The sequence below is a fragment of the Atta colombica genome, unplaced genomic scaffold (genome assembly GCF_001594045.1).
Source record: "Atta colombica isolate Treedump-2 unplaced genomic scaffold, Acol1.0 scaffold27, whole genome shotgun sequence".
NCBI classification, from domain to species: domain Eukaryota; kingdom Metazoa; phylum Arthropoda; class Insecta; order Hymenoptera; family Formicidae; genus Atta; species Atta colombica.
This window is the reverse complement of record NW_017259370.1, coordinates 3,988,355-4,004,802: the sequence shown is the minus strand read 5'-3', so window position 1 is coordinate 4,004,802 and position 16,448 is coordinate 3,988,355. Positions and strand designations below refer to the sequence as shown.

The 16,448-nt window shown below is 28.6% G+C and overlaps 2 protein-coding genes across 2 annotated transcripts; both read left to right on the top strand.

Annotated features, from left to right (window-relative positions):
* Positions 1–3,374, top strand: LOC108689491. The gene is made up of 5 exons (XM_018196253.1): positions 1–131; positions 195–285; positions 658–791; positions 2,301–2,433; positions 3,318–3,374. Exons 1-5 carry the CDS (start codon positions 1–3, stop codon positions 3,372–3,374), a joined length of 546 nt encoding a protein of 181 aa, XP_018051742.1.
* Positions 3,375–9,023: 5,649 nt separating this feature from the next.
* Positions 9,024–13,046, top strand: LOC108689482. Its single transcript, XM_018196245.1, has 6 exons — positions 9,024–9,091; positions 9,203–9,319; positions 9,383–9,473; positions 9,856–9,989; positions 11,478–11,610; positions 12,990–13,046. Exons 1-6 carry the CDS (start codon positions 9,024–9,026, stop codon positions 13,044–13,046), a joined length of 600 nt encoding a protein of 199 aa, XP_018051734.1.
* Positions 13,047–16,448: the final 3,402 nt, after the last annotated feature.

Here is a 16,448-nt window from a genome sequence, read left to right as displayed (position 1 = left end):
ATGTATTCATACAGTTTCCGTATTAAGAAGGCAATGGCAATTAATATGCAACAAGATGTTAATGAAGAAAAAATGGTTATAATTTATAAAGGAATAATATGTGCGGTAGACATTCATCGCAAAGCTACAGAGTCAGTACATATTCTACAATATTTGTATAAAGTACTCAACTGATTTTTGTTTTATTTCTGAAGGTTTTCTCAAGTCTTTATAAAGAGTTTTGAAGGATCTTTCTTCTGTTTAATAGCTGCTAGTATGGTTTGCTTAACCAGTACTCTTGTGCAAGTAAGTTTTATTTTCTATTATTTAATGAAAGACATTCCATGAAAGACAATTTTTCATGAAAAGATTAAATAAAGAATCTTTAATTAGAACAGTTATTGAAAAATAATTTCATTAAAAATGAAATTATTCGAAAATTCATGATTACTCTTCATTCACCTTTTTTTATAATCATAAGTTATATACATTATTCGCATACGTATATTACAAAAATAATATAATTTTCTAATATGCGCAACAAAACAAAATAATTTATTATATTATGCAAGCTGTATAATTTGTCCAAAGCATTACAGAAAAATTACAAAGTCTTGCTTGTAAAAAGTTAAAATACACATATAATATATGTTTTATATTATGTTTTACATTTCTTAGATCATAACATGTAATAGCACAGAGCAACTTATATTACAATTTGTATACATAAGTGTCCTCTATATTTACATGCTTTTATCCAATTATATCGCACAAGATATTACAGATCATAATGAATACGTATTTTCTACAGTGTAAGAGATATTTATATCGTACGTATATACTTAAGTAATTTGAAGTTTTTATAAATACCTGTAACAAAAAGCTGTCCTAACAAAAGTATTCAAAAATAATACTACAAGGTGCGGCACCAAAATTCGAACACATTTCAATTTAAATTTTCTTATATTGTGCCTCCGCCAGAGATTGCTATTGTTCGAGAAAGACTTCTAGTAATAGTCTAATAATAGTCATATTCTCAAAATATCTGCCGCGTTACTGATACCAAATAAGGATAATCGAAGAACCGCGATTATCGAAGACCTTAATGCTGGGGGCAGCAACGGAAATAATTCGGTTCTTTGGATACCCGAGATCGACGTTGTGGCAAAATATACGGCTTTAGAAGTCCAAAGAACGTTCCAGTATATCAGCAAGAAACAGTTACTCAAAAGAATGCACTGCGAAGACCCCCGCAGTCATTGAAAGGGCTCAAGTGCTGATTTCGGACCCAGAACAATCGTTGCGAAAATTAGCATCGATTGTTGGTGTAGGCAAGCCAATGCGTCGAATTGTCGAGAAGGACTTTCGATACAAATTGAACACATTAAAGATGCGATAGATACTCTCTGCCAAGACAAACCGAGTTGTTTGATGCAATCTGCTATTGCGTTCTTTGAAAAACGAAGCGTCGGGAATCAGGTTCTTTTCTGACGAAAAAATTTTTACTGTTGATGCCAAAATCAACCAGAGGAATGACCGATGACTCACCTACAGGATGTCCCTATTGTTGTCAGAACGAAATTTCCAGCCAATGTTCACGTGCCAGATGTTGTGTCCAATGAGAGTGATGTCATGCCATCAAATTTCTTTATAAAAAAGGAAACTGTCACAAAAAAAGTGTATGAAGGGTTCTGATGGATGTAGTGAAACCGGAAGGAAACTGTAGCGTCCGGAAGGCTATATGTTTTTTAGCAGAACGATGCACCGACATTCGAGTGACTTGAAAATTGACAATGTCAATGTGTTTTGGTCTAAGGCATTCTGGCCTCCCATCAGCACAGATTTAAATCCCTTGGACTACTACCTATGCAGCGTAGTTGAAAGAGTCACAAACAAGTCTCAGCATCCCAATGTAACGGAAGGACCGATATTGAGCAGCATTCGTTAGCATGGACAGCGCTACATTACAATGTGCGAATACTTCAGATTCAGAAAATAGGTCGTCATTCAAACTAATGGGAATAAATGTGCTCTACATGGACCCCCAAGTGCCATATAAAAGGATATTTTGTATATGTATAATATTCAATTTTTTGTATACTTATAATATTTAATTTTATTATATAATATTTAATTTTTTTGTATACTTATAATACTTAATTTTTCATTAAAAAAATTTTGTTTAAAAAAATTGTTTGATTTGTCTGGATTTTGGTGACGCATCCTGTATTCTTGAACGAATATACTATAACAATTAATACTATGACAAATTTTTTATTTTTTCATGTTAGGTTTTATATTAATTTAACATTGTTTTGTAGATATAATGTCGAATGGTATATGGCTCCGTTACACATACAGAAAATGATGTTATTTCTATTGCAAAAGGGTACAAAGGCTTTTCATTTAATCCTCGGTGGAATATTCGTTGCGTCTATGGAAAGTGCTGCTACGGTAAGAGACATATATAAAGTTTTTATTCCCCGCGAATATTATTGTTTAATCGAAAATAATAACATTCACAGTCATTCAATATTTTGACTACTTTAGAATTATTAATCAAAAGTAGCTTTATTAAAATAAGTTGAGATTGAAATGTAAATTAGCTGATCTAAAAAAATAGAATAAAGAACAGAGAAAACTGTTAAATTGGTACTATATAGTCATTTGGTGTGTTGCATTCACGAATATTATGCAATAAAACAATTTTCCTTATTTGAAAATATATTGAATTAATCTGAAGAAAAGGATTTTTTTTTAATTACATCTCGCTTTGCGTGCAAACTTAGAAACTTATGTGGGACCGCGCTGCGCGTGGAAAATTGTGAACCCTTGAACAATGAAAGGGAGATTTTAATATTAATAAACAAATATAGGTTAATATATCGCTATAAAAGTTTGTAAAGCATATGCACTTGTAGTGTAGAGTATGTAGATCATCGAGACGTGACCGCAGCACGTGTTTTATCGCAATATTTCGCAACTGTGATAGATTTCCAAACTTCGATTCTATAGTCGTTCATTTTAATAACGTTAACTTTAAGTAAATTGACTTAGAGCAGACACCGAACAAAATCAATTTTGAATATCATTCATAAATAAGTGGATCAAAGACAAAACAAAGATGACAGTTCTTAAGTCATATTACTAGGGTTACATCAATGTCATTACCTTCAAAAAAAAATATTCAGAAAATACAATGGAGATACGATTTAACCATCGACACGACCATCCAACTCAACCCTATATTGTCCTTCCAATATTTTAACAAACATTCTCCACGCAACTTCAATATAGCTTTTTACAGATTGAAACAAATGAAGATATTTTCATTACAGTTGATGGGTACTTCCATATCTTATTTCACTGTTCTCTATTCTACAAGTACGAAATAACAATTGCAAAATAATTAAGATAGGTATGTATAAAAGTAAAAGAAATATGAGAAAATAAGAGAGGAGGAGAAGAAAAGAAAGAAAAATGTAAACTAATTTAATCAATATAATTTACCCTTGATTTTAGGTGTCGTTTCCTGTAAGTATCGTTTCAATTCAACAAAAATAAAATAAATATTTATTTAAAAAATGGACATATTATAAAATATCTATAAAAATATCTATAAAAATATCTATAAAAAAATATAGAATTTAAAACTGACATTATATTAATAAGTCACAACATTGAAATATATGTATTAGAAGGGGTCGTATCGCATCTGCGAAGTCTATTATCGATTTCCTCAAATGAAGAATGTATATCCTTATGGAAAATAAATATATGTTGCGAGCATGATTGCTATAATCAAATCGACCACTTAACCATACACCTTTTCTAGGAAAGTGAATTACCATCATGTGTTTTCTTTATCCGACAATAATATGTATTTTCTTCTGCACTGCATTTAAATTAAAATAAGCAATTCAGCTTAAAATAAAATTTATACATAAAAAAATATTTTATTGTATTTTAAGCACGTTTACATTTTTAACTATAATTAAATAGTTCAATGATTTAACTCGCATAATAAACAAAATATTAAGTTACAATTTGAAGCAATTTGAATAATGCAACGAGATCTATCAGAAAGGACAATAGATTTTTACAATTCATGTTAGTATATGGAAGATATAATATTATAATAACATATTATTGTAATAAAATTTAAAAAAACATTTAATTTGAAATCATATCAATTTTTCATTTGATTTTGTACCTACAATTATTATATATATTTAGAAAAAGCTAATAATCTTCAAGAATTTTCTCACTAAATGAAAAAATACTAATTTTAATATAATACCATATATAAAATTATTTTTTATAGTTTAGATTATTTATTACTCTATAAATCAGATTTACTTAACAACGTTTTCTTTTTGTATTATTATTGTACTGTTTACAATCAAATACAATTTATTTAATATTAAAATAAAAATTGTACGAGAAAAATAATTATTTATATATGTTACATATTGTATTATAATAAAAGGTCACACAAAAAGTTCCTGGAACAATTCTTTTAAAGTAGTTCCCTTGAATAACGCTATAAATTTACTAACGTTTGAAAGCTTTCCTAGAAATCACGTTCTGATATTTTCAGTGTTCTTATCGCATTCGCAATTGACTTTCTCAATATACAACAATAACCGTTGTTTTTTCATTTAAATAGAAATTTTTCATGTTAGAAATGTAGTGAGAGAAATGTTTGGCAAACTGGACGCACCAAAGCTTAATTTCTTTTGCACGGAACCACCTGCACATCGATCATTAGATGTCAAGCAGTATCTTGCCAGGCATAATGTCGACTGTATCCACCATATATATATTCGTGACTTAGTATCGCTTTACTTTTTCCTGTTACCGCTAAAGAAGTTTTGATTCTGTTGCACGCAAATATGAAGTGACTGCAAATGCCACGAAAGTACTGAAAGATCTGTCGGAAAATGATTTTCAGTAGGATCAGTGAAAGGGCATCACACTATACTTTATAAAGTGTATACTAATTAGCAATAGTTATTCATTACATAGTATTGCATGGAGCACTGTGTGGACGTTGATTTTCCCAAATCCGGAAATGCTTCTCTCCTAACTCGCCTAACTCCTAACAACGCGATAATGATTTCTTGTTCGTATATACGCACGAACACGACGATGTCACGCAGATATAGGATCGATCCTCGATCCCTATTTTTTTTACAGTGCCTCTGACCGTGCGCTCGGACATAACCGAAATGAAAACACGAAAACTTTTCTAGTTCCCACAATAATACGTCCAAATACTAACAAATGTTGGCAAATGTATGCATCTGCCTAAGGGGACTACTTCGAATAAAATGTTGTGTAAATGAAATGTTGTATACATAAAACAGTTATTTACGAGGTAAAATTAACATAACATTATTCAAAATATCATCAAATTTAATAACTTTGAATTACATAAATTAAATTCAATTTTATGATACTAAATTAAATTTAATGTATCTGCAACTGAAAAGTATATTTATGTACATGTACATGAAATTTAGTGTTTTTTAGTGTTTTTCATAAAATTTTACGAAGATTAGTACATTTTTTACTAAAATTTTATGTAGATTTGCGTAAAATTTAATATAAATTAACATTAAATTTAAATTACTTATTTAAATTAACTAACTTAAACTTCATTACTTATAACTTCATTTTCATTAACAACATTAAATATTTTCGATATGCCTGCTTGAAATTTGCTTCTATTATATGTAACGATATAAATTTTTTTTTTTTTAACAATTTATTTTGAACTTGATGCAAAAGGTGATATGGAATGGATTTTATTTCACGTTAGAAGTTTGTACGGCTCTTTATCAAGAAATAAATTCACAAGTACATTTCTATGACAAATAAACACCCGTGTAATTTCATTTCATAATGATCGCAAATTCCACACATTTTTTCCATCTGTGTAACTTTGATGACAACTGTTTCGCTATAAATTATATTACTTTAAATTATATTACATAATTTTTTAAGTTTACAAGAAATTTACAAGAAAATGGAAGTTATAAAGAATTCAGTCGATGAGGAGGATGCGCAAATTATCACACTGATTTTCGCAATCAAATTTCATTCCTCGTAGAGGATCCATCAAGTCTAAATACTTTCATCTCAATCGGGTTCTCTTACTCTTGGCTTACGGTCATATTGTCGATCAAATCTCTTCGAATTCGGATAATCTTGTACTTTGGAATTCAGAGTTACATTATTTTCCAGGTTAATATATTCATTATTATATGCAGGATTTTTAATTTTATTATATATATATATATATAGCATATATTATATATATTTACTAGGAATGTGTGAATATCCGAATTTCAGGATAAAATTTTTGATTCGGAAACCTGAAATTCTAATTGGAATCTGATATTCAATTCGGGACAATATTTTTCTGATCGTTCCTGAATTTTTAAGTTTAGAAACGTTTCCATATGTATCAAAAAATTCAATGCAAGAGTTTATAAAGAAAAAAAATCAATTTATTGAAAATAGAAAAATTGTTTTATTTTAAATTGAAGTGTAGAAAGTATAACTTTTCGATGATTTCTGATATTAATTTTTTACTTCGTTATTACTTCGGTATTTATTTCACGTGGTTGCAACAATGTTACCAGCCTCAAAAAGCAATCACTCGCTTGTGTTGCAGGAATAGCGAGATACTGTCCAGTTATTGCTGCTAATATCGGGAATCTTATAACATTATACTTCCACCAATCAATTATGTCGGTTCGTTTAGATACTATATTTTCTGCATAATCTACGCCTTTATTTCTTTATATGTGAAAAATGCAAATAAATTTCTTTTTCATTTTTGATACATTCCCAGACTTGTGAAAAAACTTCGCTAATTTTTTTTCCGGCCCACTTATATAAAAAATAAAAATAAAGGAATTATTTCAATAAATGTACACTATTAAAAGCAAAATGGTTAAGTTAAAATTAATATTTAAGTTAAAATTAACAAAGATGGAATTTCTAAGCATGCAAAAATATTAAAATTAATTTAATTTTCTGCATATCTGAAATAAATACACTATACATCATTAAAATTTTAGTTTTAATAGTTTAATTATGTTGTTCAATAGTACGCAAATTGGAAAAGTAGCGTTTTATTGTTGATATATAATAAGTAATGTGTGACAGTAAAAAGTTATTTCATTTTCAAATGATAAAATATTTCACTTTGAACTGTCGACTTTGAACAGTTCCGATATTGAATTTCCTATAGAAAGATTTTGAATACAATAACCTGGAATACGTCAATGTTTTACATTCCATAAGAAGTTCAAAACAGATCTACAAAAGGAATATTGCATGCTATACATTTACACACACACACACACACACACACACATTTTCTCTTTTCTGGTTTGATAACAAAATAAACTCACTTTTAATGTGTTAGGCAACTATTAGAAATGTGAATTTAATTAATTTTTTCCTATAGAGTATTAACAGAAATTTTTATTTATAACACCACAGTGGATAATGTTATACAAAAGTATATGTTAAATATAAATAGTTTCAATATAAAGCGTTACACACACACACATAAAATATTAATAAAGTATAGATTTCAATACTTTAAGAATAAACACATTTTGTTGAAACTTAAGATTAAATTTAATGACCAATACATTGTACTTTAAAAGATCAAACGTACCTTGTGAGTGTACGCAACAAACTGAAACGAATATTACAATAAAAAGCGAGGAGTACGCTTGCGCGGCCATCTATCGAGTTTCTCTAAGTGAATGTTTTTCCATGGAATATAAACATCTATTAAATTTCTTTCAATATAACTAAATCGATCGTTTGATCATGTTTTTCTTATAAAACAGTGATGAATTATAAATACTTTAATCTGACATTATTGCATTTCGCTCTGCAAATTAAGCAATTGAGATTACAATTTACTAAAAGATAAAAACTGAAATATTTTCAACCAACTATTAGATTAATAGAATCGGAAAACGAGAATAGACATAGAGAATTTCTTATTTTTCATGGTTCATTGTACTTCAGTGTTTACAAAGATGATTTGCCTTGAGACGAAACACTTCAGGCTCAATAGATTTCTTTTGCTCGCGATTGGTTTATGGCCTCAACAGAGATCGAAACTTGCTCAAATTCAATTTATCGTACTTTTTACTATTTTAACAACTTTTATTGTATTTCAGGTGGTGATAAGTCATTTTTTATACGAAACAATTCATCATAATTAACAGACTAGAATTCGAAACTTATTAATCACATTAAGGAATTATTCATTTAATATGAAATTTTCAACAGAATTACTTATTTGCAGTTTGCAACATTTTTAACTTTAAAGTGCACTGCAGATCTCATTATGAATGTTCTGTCTTCCGCATTTTTCTTCACTTGCTATGCAATTAAATATTATTCGTTTTGGATTAACGCCAATACTGTAAGTCAAATATTTATTATACAGTTTCCAGACAAATATTCATGATAAATAAATCTTCAAATAAGATATTTTTTAAATATTTTATACGAAAACTGCATAAAATATTATTGATGTAATAGATGAGAGTTTCGCTAGAACAACTTCAGCGTGTTTGTAACGAAATAAAAAATAAAAACGAAATTGCTATTATAGAAAAGTATGGTCGTATAGGAAAACATCAAACGAGAATAATTACGAGTAAGATAGTAAATATATGCTCACATTTTAATGAATTATTAATAAGAGTAAAAAATTTAATAAACTTTAATAAATTTTATTTTAATAAATTCTTGTTTATATATATATATATATATATCGTTTATTTTCTAATTTAATGTTAGTATTTGCCGCATGTGGTGTACCTATTTATCTCTTCATGCCAATCTGGCCTCGCATACTTGATGTAATTCTGACTATAAACAATTCCCAATCACGCTCTGCAGCACTTTATACTACAACAGAATATTTTGTGGATCAAGAAAACTTTTCCTTCTTAATTCTTTTGCATACAAATGCAGCTTCGTGTATAGGGGCAACTGCAATGGTAGCAACAGGCACGATGCTGATAGCGTATCTCAAACATATCTGTGGAATGTTTAGCATTGCAAGGTAATATTTAATACAATCATTTGTTTTATAAGTGAAATCTATTCCTTGTTTATTATCAATCAGATTTAAAAAAAATTAAGGACTTACAGAAAAAAACATGTATTCATATAGTTTCCGTATTAAGAAGGCAATGACAATTAATATGCAACAAGATGTTAATGAAGAAAAAATGATTATAACTTATAAAGGAATAATCTGTGCGATAGATATTCATCGAAAAGCTACAGAGTCAGTACACATTCGGCAATATCTGTATAACATGCTCTACTAATGTTTGTTTTATTTCTGAAGGTTTTCTCAAGTCTTTATAAAGAGTTTTGAAGGATCTTTCTTCTGTTTAATAGCGGCTGGTATGATTTGCATAAGCAGCACTCTTGTTCAAGTAGGTTTTATTATTTTACTGTTAAACGTATCTTTCCATGAAAGATATAGTTTTCATAATATTATAAAGATTTAATAAAGAATCTTTAATTAGAACAGTTATGAAAATCTAATTTTTATTAAAAATAAAATCATTCGAAAAATTATTATTCGTCGTTCACCCTTTTTTTTTATAATCGTAAGATGTGTGCATTATCCGCATACGTCACAAAAATGATACAGTTTTCTAATATGCGCAACCAATAAAGAAAATAATTTATTATGTAATGCAAGCTCTATCTAATTTGTCTTAAGGAAGAACAGAAAAATTACAAAGTTTCATACTTGTAAACAGATAAAATACACATATAACATATGTTTTATATTATGTTTATATTTTTTAGATCATAACATATAATAGCACAGAGCAACTTGTATTACGACTTAGATACATAAGTGTCCTCTATATCTACATGTTTTTGTCCATTTATATCGCACAAGATATTACAGATCACAATGAATACGTATTTGCTACAGTGTAAGAGACATTTATTAGGTACGGGAAAAAATTCGTGGCGCTTTTCCCATTAGATGGCATTAAAAAAACGCCACGAACTTTTCCCATCGAATATATCATACGTTCATACTTAAGTAATTGTTAAATTCTTATAACAAAAAAGCTGAGTTAACAGAAGTATTCAAAAATAATACTACAGGATGCGTCACCAAAATCCGGACAAATTTCAGTTTAAGCTACAATTTTCCGCTACATTCGCTGCCTCCGCCAGAGATTGTTGTTGGCAGAGAAAACCGATGCTTCTAATAAACAGTCATTATCAAAATGGTCGTGATACTGAAAGTGCGGATAATCAAAGAGTAGCGATCATCGAAGGCTATCACGCTGGGAGCAACAGAAATAATTCGGATCATTTTTCTTTGGATACCCTGAGATCGACAGTTTATGATGTTGTGGCAAAATATACGATTTTAGAACAGTCCAACAAACGTTCCAGCATGTCAGCCAGAGAGTTACTCGAAAGAATGCATCGCGAGGACCCCAGGAGTCGTTGGAAGCGCTGATTTCGGATGACCCAAGGCAATCGTTACAAAAATTAGCATCGATTGTTGATGTGAATGAGCCAACAATGCTCGAATTATCGAGGAGAACCTTCAATACAAATCGTACATATTAAAGATGCGACAGATGTTCTCCGTCAGGCTGCCAAGTCAAGCCAAGTTGTTTGCTGCAATCTGTTATTGTATTCTTCGAAAAACAAAGCATCGGGAATTAGGTTCTTTTCAGACAAAAAAATTCTTTCTGTTGATGCCAAAATCAACCGGAAGAATGATTGAAGACTCGCTACAATTCCGAGAATGTCTCTGTTGTTGCCAGAACGAAATTTCTGGCTAATGTTCACGAAATAGATATTAATAATTGTGTCCAGGGTGATATCATGTCACAAAATTTCTTTAAAAAAAGGGAAATTGTCACAAAAGAAGTGTATTTGCGTGTTCTGATGGATGTGTGATGGATTAAAGCCAGATGGAAACTGTAGCATTCGGAAGGCCAAATATTTTTTAGCAGAACGGTGTACCGACTCATTCGAGTCATTTGATTCGTTTCAAAATTGACAACGTCGACGTGTTTTGGTCCAAGGTATACTGGCCTCCCAACAGCCCAGATTTAAATCTCTTGAACTACTTATGCAGCGTAGTTGAAAAGGTCACAAACAAGTCTCGGCATCCCAATGTGACGTAATTAAGAATCGCAAATAAATGTGCTCTACAAGGACCTTCAAGTGCCATATAAAAGGATTTTTTGTAGTATTTATAATATTTAATTTTTTGTATACTTATAATATTTAATTTTTCATTAAAAACATTTTGTTTAAAGAAATTGATTTGTCGGGATTTTGGTGATGCGTCCTGTATTCTTGAACGAACATACCATAAGAATTTTAATATTGTATAACAAATTTTTATTTTTTTATGTTAGGTTTTACATCAATTTATCATTGTTTTGTAGATACAATGTTAAATGGTATATGGCTCCGTTACACATACAGAAAATGACATTATTTCTACTACAAAAGGGTACAAAGGCTTTTCATTTGATCCTCGGTGGAATATTCGTTGCGTCTATGGAAAGTGCTGCTACGGTAAGAGACATGCATAAAGCTTTTATTCCCCGCGAATATTATTGTTTAATCGAAAATACTAACATTCACAATCAATCAACATTTTGACTACTTTTAGAATTATTTAGATAATCAATTAAAGTAGTTCTATTAAAATAAGTTGAGAAATGTAAATGAGCTAAAAAAGTAAAATAGAACAGAGAAAACTGTTATATTGATATATATTCGTTTGATGTGTTGCATTCACGAATATTATACAATATTATACAATAAATCAATTTTCCTTATTTGAAAATATATTGATGGATTAATCCGAAAAAATGGATTTCTTTTTAAATTAAATCTCGCTTTGCGTGCAAACTTAGAAACCTATGTGGAACCGCGCTTCGCGGCGAAAATTGTAAACCTCTGAACAATGAAAGGGAGATTCTAATATTAATAAACAAATATACGTTAATATATCGCTGTAAAAGTTTGTAAAACGTATGCACATGTAGTGTAGAGTATGTAGATCATGAAGATGTGACTGCAGCACGTGTTTTATCGCAGTATTTCGCAGCTGTGATAGATTTGTTAATTTCGATATAGTCGTTAACTTTAACGCATAATGTCTCGTTTCGCAGAGCAATCTCGCACGTTTTTCTGTCAGATTCTTTTATTTTATGCAAAAACGAGTCAAATGAGCTAATTTCATCAAAATCGAAAGTGGTAGTTCTTCTAAACAATTACATAAATTAGTAGATATATTAAAACCTTAATCTTCGCAGTCCATACATTCTTCAGAGTTTTTGCGTTATAAGTCTTTTTTAATAATTCCTCGCGACTAGTGCTAATCAAACGTAACCTAACAATGGGTGAGCTGCGAGGAAATTATGAGAATTCGCGAAAATCGGGTACAATATAACGACCAATGAAAAGAATGATTTATCCAATATTTATCTCTGTCTATGTTTACAAATTTACCAAACATAATTTACTAATATTTGGATAATTTTTCATGCTTAGACACGAAAAGAATTTAAACATCAATTATCACACTGCAGTACACTAAGATTTAATTACCACCTTGTATTAATAACTTTAAATAAATTGTACAAAGACTTAGATCAGATACCGAACAAAATTAATTTTGAATATCACTCGTAAGTAGACAGCTCAAAGACAAAACAAAGATGATAGTTTTTAAGTTATATTACTAGGATTACATCAGTATCATTACACTAAAAAAAATTACATTAAAAAAAAATGTTTAGAAAATACAATGGAAGTACGATTTAACCATCGACACGACTATACAACTCAACCCTATATTGTCATTCCATTATTTTAACAGACGTTCTCCTCACAACTTCATTATAGCTTCATACAGAATAAAATAAAAGTAAATATTTTCATTACAGTTGATGGGTACTTCAATATCTTACTTCACTGTTCTCTATTCTACAAGTACGAAATAATAATTGCAAAATAATTTAAGATAGGTATGTATAAAAGTGAAAGAAATATGAGAAAATAAGAGAGGAGGAGAAGAAAAAAAGAAAAATGTAAACTAATTTGATCAAAATCGTTTAACATTTGGTTTTAAGTATCGTTTTCTGTAAGTATCGTTTCGATTCGACAAAAAATAAAAATTATTATTTAAATAAAAAACCGACATATTATAAAATATTTATATAAAAAAATATGGAATTTAAAACAGACATTATATCACTAAGTCACAACATTGAACATTATATGTGTTAGAAGGGGTCGTATCACATCTGCGAAGTCTATTATCGTACGATTCCCTAAAATGAAGTATGTATTTCTTTATGGAAAATAAATATCTATTGCCAGCATTATTGCTATAATCAAATCAACCGCTTAATCATACATCTTTTCTAGGAGAGTGAATTATCATCATGTGTTTTTTATATCCGACAATAATATTTCTTCCTGCATTCCATTTAAATTAAAATAAGTAATTAAACTTAAAATTTACATAAAAAAGTATTTTATTGTATTTCAAGCACGATTATATTTTTAACTATTAATTAATAATTTAAATAATTAATAATTTAAATTATAAATAATTCAGTAACTCGCATAATAAACAAAATATTAATATTATAAGTTACAATTTGTAACAATTTGAATGCAACGAAAAGTCTATCAGAAAGGACAATAGATTTTTCATATTACTGTAATCTTTTTATTCATAACAATTCTATGTTAGTATCATTGAAGGTATAATATTATAATAACATATCATTGTAATAAAAAAATGTAATTAAAAAAACGTAATTTAATTTGAAATCATATCAATTTTTCCTTTGATTTTATTTATTTCTCACTAATTGAAAGAAACACTAATTTTAATATAATACGATATAAAATTATTTTTTACAATTTATAATATTTATGACTCTAAAAATCAGATTTACTTAGCAACGTTTTCTTTTTGTATTATTATTGTACTATTTACAATCAAATATAATTTGTTTAATATTAAAATAAAAATTGTACGAGAAAAATAATTATTTATATATTTTACATATTGTAGTATAATAAAAGGTCACACAAAAAGTTCCTGGAACATTTCTTTTAAAATAGTTCCTTTGAGTAGTGCTACAAATTTACTAATGTTTGAAAGCATTCCTAGAAATCACATTCTGATACTTTCAATGTTCTTATCGCATTTGCAATTGATTTCCTCAACAAGAACCGTTGTTCTTTCATATAAGTCGAAATATTTCATCGTGTTAGAAATATAAGTCGAAATATTTCATCGTGTTAGAAATATAGTGAGAGAATTGTTTGGAAAAATGGATGCACGAAACAGCTTGATTTCTTTTGCATGAAAGCATCTGCACATCGATCATTAAATGTCAAAAAGTATCTTATCAGGCATAATGTTATGCCTGTATAGAGGATCGGTCATGTATGTTTTCGCGATTTAGTATTGATTTATTTTTTCTGTTTTCGCTCAAGAAGTTATGAAAGATTCGCTTGCGCGAGAATATAAAGTGACTGAAAACGCGACAAAAATACTGAAAAATCTATCGAAAAATGATTTTCAGTAATATTTCCAAATACTAACAAATGTTGCAAATGTATGCAGCTGCCTAAGAGGACTAGTTTGAATAAAATGTTGTAAATAAAATGTTGTGTAAATTATTAACGTTAGAAGATTAATCTTACACTATTAAAAATGTCACCAAATTTAATATACTCCAAATTAAATTCAACTTTATGATAATAAATTAAAATTAATATATCTGCAACTGAAAAGTATATTTATGTATATATACATGTACATAAATTTAGTGTACGTTTCATAAAATTTTACGAAGATTAGTATTTTTTATTAAAGTTTATGTAGATTTGCGTAAAATTTAATATAAGTAAATATTAAATTTAAATTACTCATAAGTTCATTTTCTTTACAACATTAAATATTTTCAATGTGCCAGCTTGAAATTGCTTCCATTACATGTAACGGAAATAAATTTCTTTTTTTTTTAACAATTTATTTAGCACTGGGTACAGAAGCTGACATAAAATAGATTTTATTTCACGTGAGAAGCTTGTTTGATGTTGTTTATTAGGAATGTGTGGATATCCTACTTTCAGGATAAAATTTTTGATTCGGATTCCCGAAACTAATTGGAACCCGATATTCAATTTGGGACAATATTTTTCTGAGCGCTTCTAAATTTTTAACTTTAGAAACGTTTCCATACGTATAATGTAATTAAATGCAAGAATGTATAAAAAAAATCAATTTGTGAAAAATTATTTTATTTTAAATTGAAGTGTAGAAAGTATAACATTTCGATGATTTCTGATATTAATTTTTTACTTCGGTATTTACTTCATATGACCGCAACAATGTTACTAACATCAAAAAACAATCATTCGCTTAAGGTTTGAGTTACAGGAATAGCGAGATACTGTCTACTAATTGCTGCTAATATCGGGAAACGTATAACGTAATACTTATATCAATCAATTATTTCGGTTCGTTTAGATACTCTATCTTCTGCAAAGTCTACGAATTTAATTCTTTATATATGAAAAATATAAATTTGTTTCTTATTCTTATTTGTTTGGAACATGCAGAGCTTCGTGAAAAAAACTTCGCTAATTTATATTTCGGTTCACTTACACAAGAAAATAAAAAGAAAAATAAAAAGAAAAATAAAAATAAAAAGAATCATTTCAATAAATGTACACTATTAAAAACAAAATATTAATTTTAACTTAAAGATGTATGATGGAATTTCTATAATGCAATAATATTAAGATTAACTAATTTCTGCATGTCTAAAAAAAGTTCAGTATACGTCATTAAAATCAACGTTATGGTTTTAATTGTTTAATCATGTTCAGTCAATAGTGTACGTAATTTGGAAAATGTACCATTACATTGTTGATATGTAATAAGTGATATAGGATAATACTACTGACAGTCATCAATTAAATTTATTTCATTTTCAAATGATAAAATATTTCGCTTTAAACTGTTAACACTTCCGATCTTTGACTTCGAAAAATGATCTTTGAACCATAAGTACAATAATCTGGCATATGTCAAAGTTTGCATTCCATAATAGGTTCAAAACGCATCTATCAAAGGAATATTACATTCAATACTAGCGCACACGCAGGCACGCACGCACGCACGCACACGCATATAGAAATGTGTTATAAATAATATGTCGTAAATATTTATATATATTATAATATGAATATAATATGAATATATAAATTATATATATATATACAAATAACTATACAGTGGTGATATAAATAAATGTTTCTAACAATATTCTACCAGAAAAAATTAATGAAGTCGCATTCAAATTTCTAATAATTTA

Excerpts from the sequence above, each read along its gene's own strand:
- LOC108689491 (XM_018196253.1), top strand. The coding sequence starts at position 1 with ATGTATTCATACAGTTTCCGTATTAAGAAGGCAATGGCAATTAATATG. Across the intron at positions 132-194 it reads ATTCATCGCAAAGCTACAGA|GTTTTCTCAAGTCTTTATAA; the intron begins GTCAGTACATAT and ends TTATTTCTGAAG. Across the intron at positions 2,434-3,317 it reads CTATGGAAAGTGCTGCTACG|TTGATGGGTACTTCCATATC; the intron begins GTAAGAGACATA and ends TTTTCATTACAG.
- LOC108689482 (XM_018196245.1), top strand. The coding sequence starts at position 9,024 with ATGGTAGCAACAGGCACGATGCTGATAGCGTATCTCAAACATATCTGT. Across the intron at positions 9,092-9,202 it reads GGAATGTTTAGCATTGCAAG|TTTCCGTATTAAGAAGGCAA; the intron begins GTAATATTTAAT and ends GTATTCATATAG. Across the intron at positions 9,320-9,382 it reads ATTCATCGAAAAGCTACAGA|GTTTTCTCAAGTCTTTATAA; the intron begins GTCAGTACACAT and ends TTATTTCTGAAG.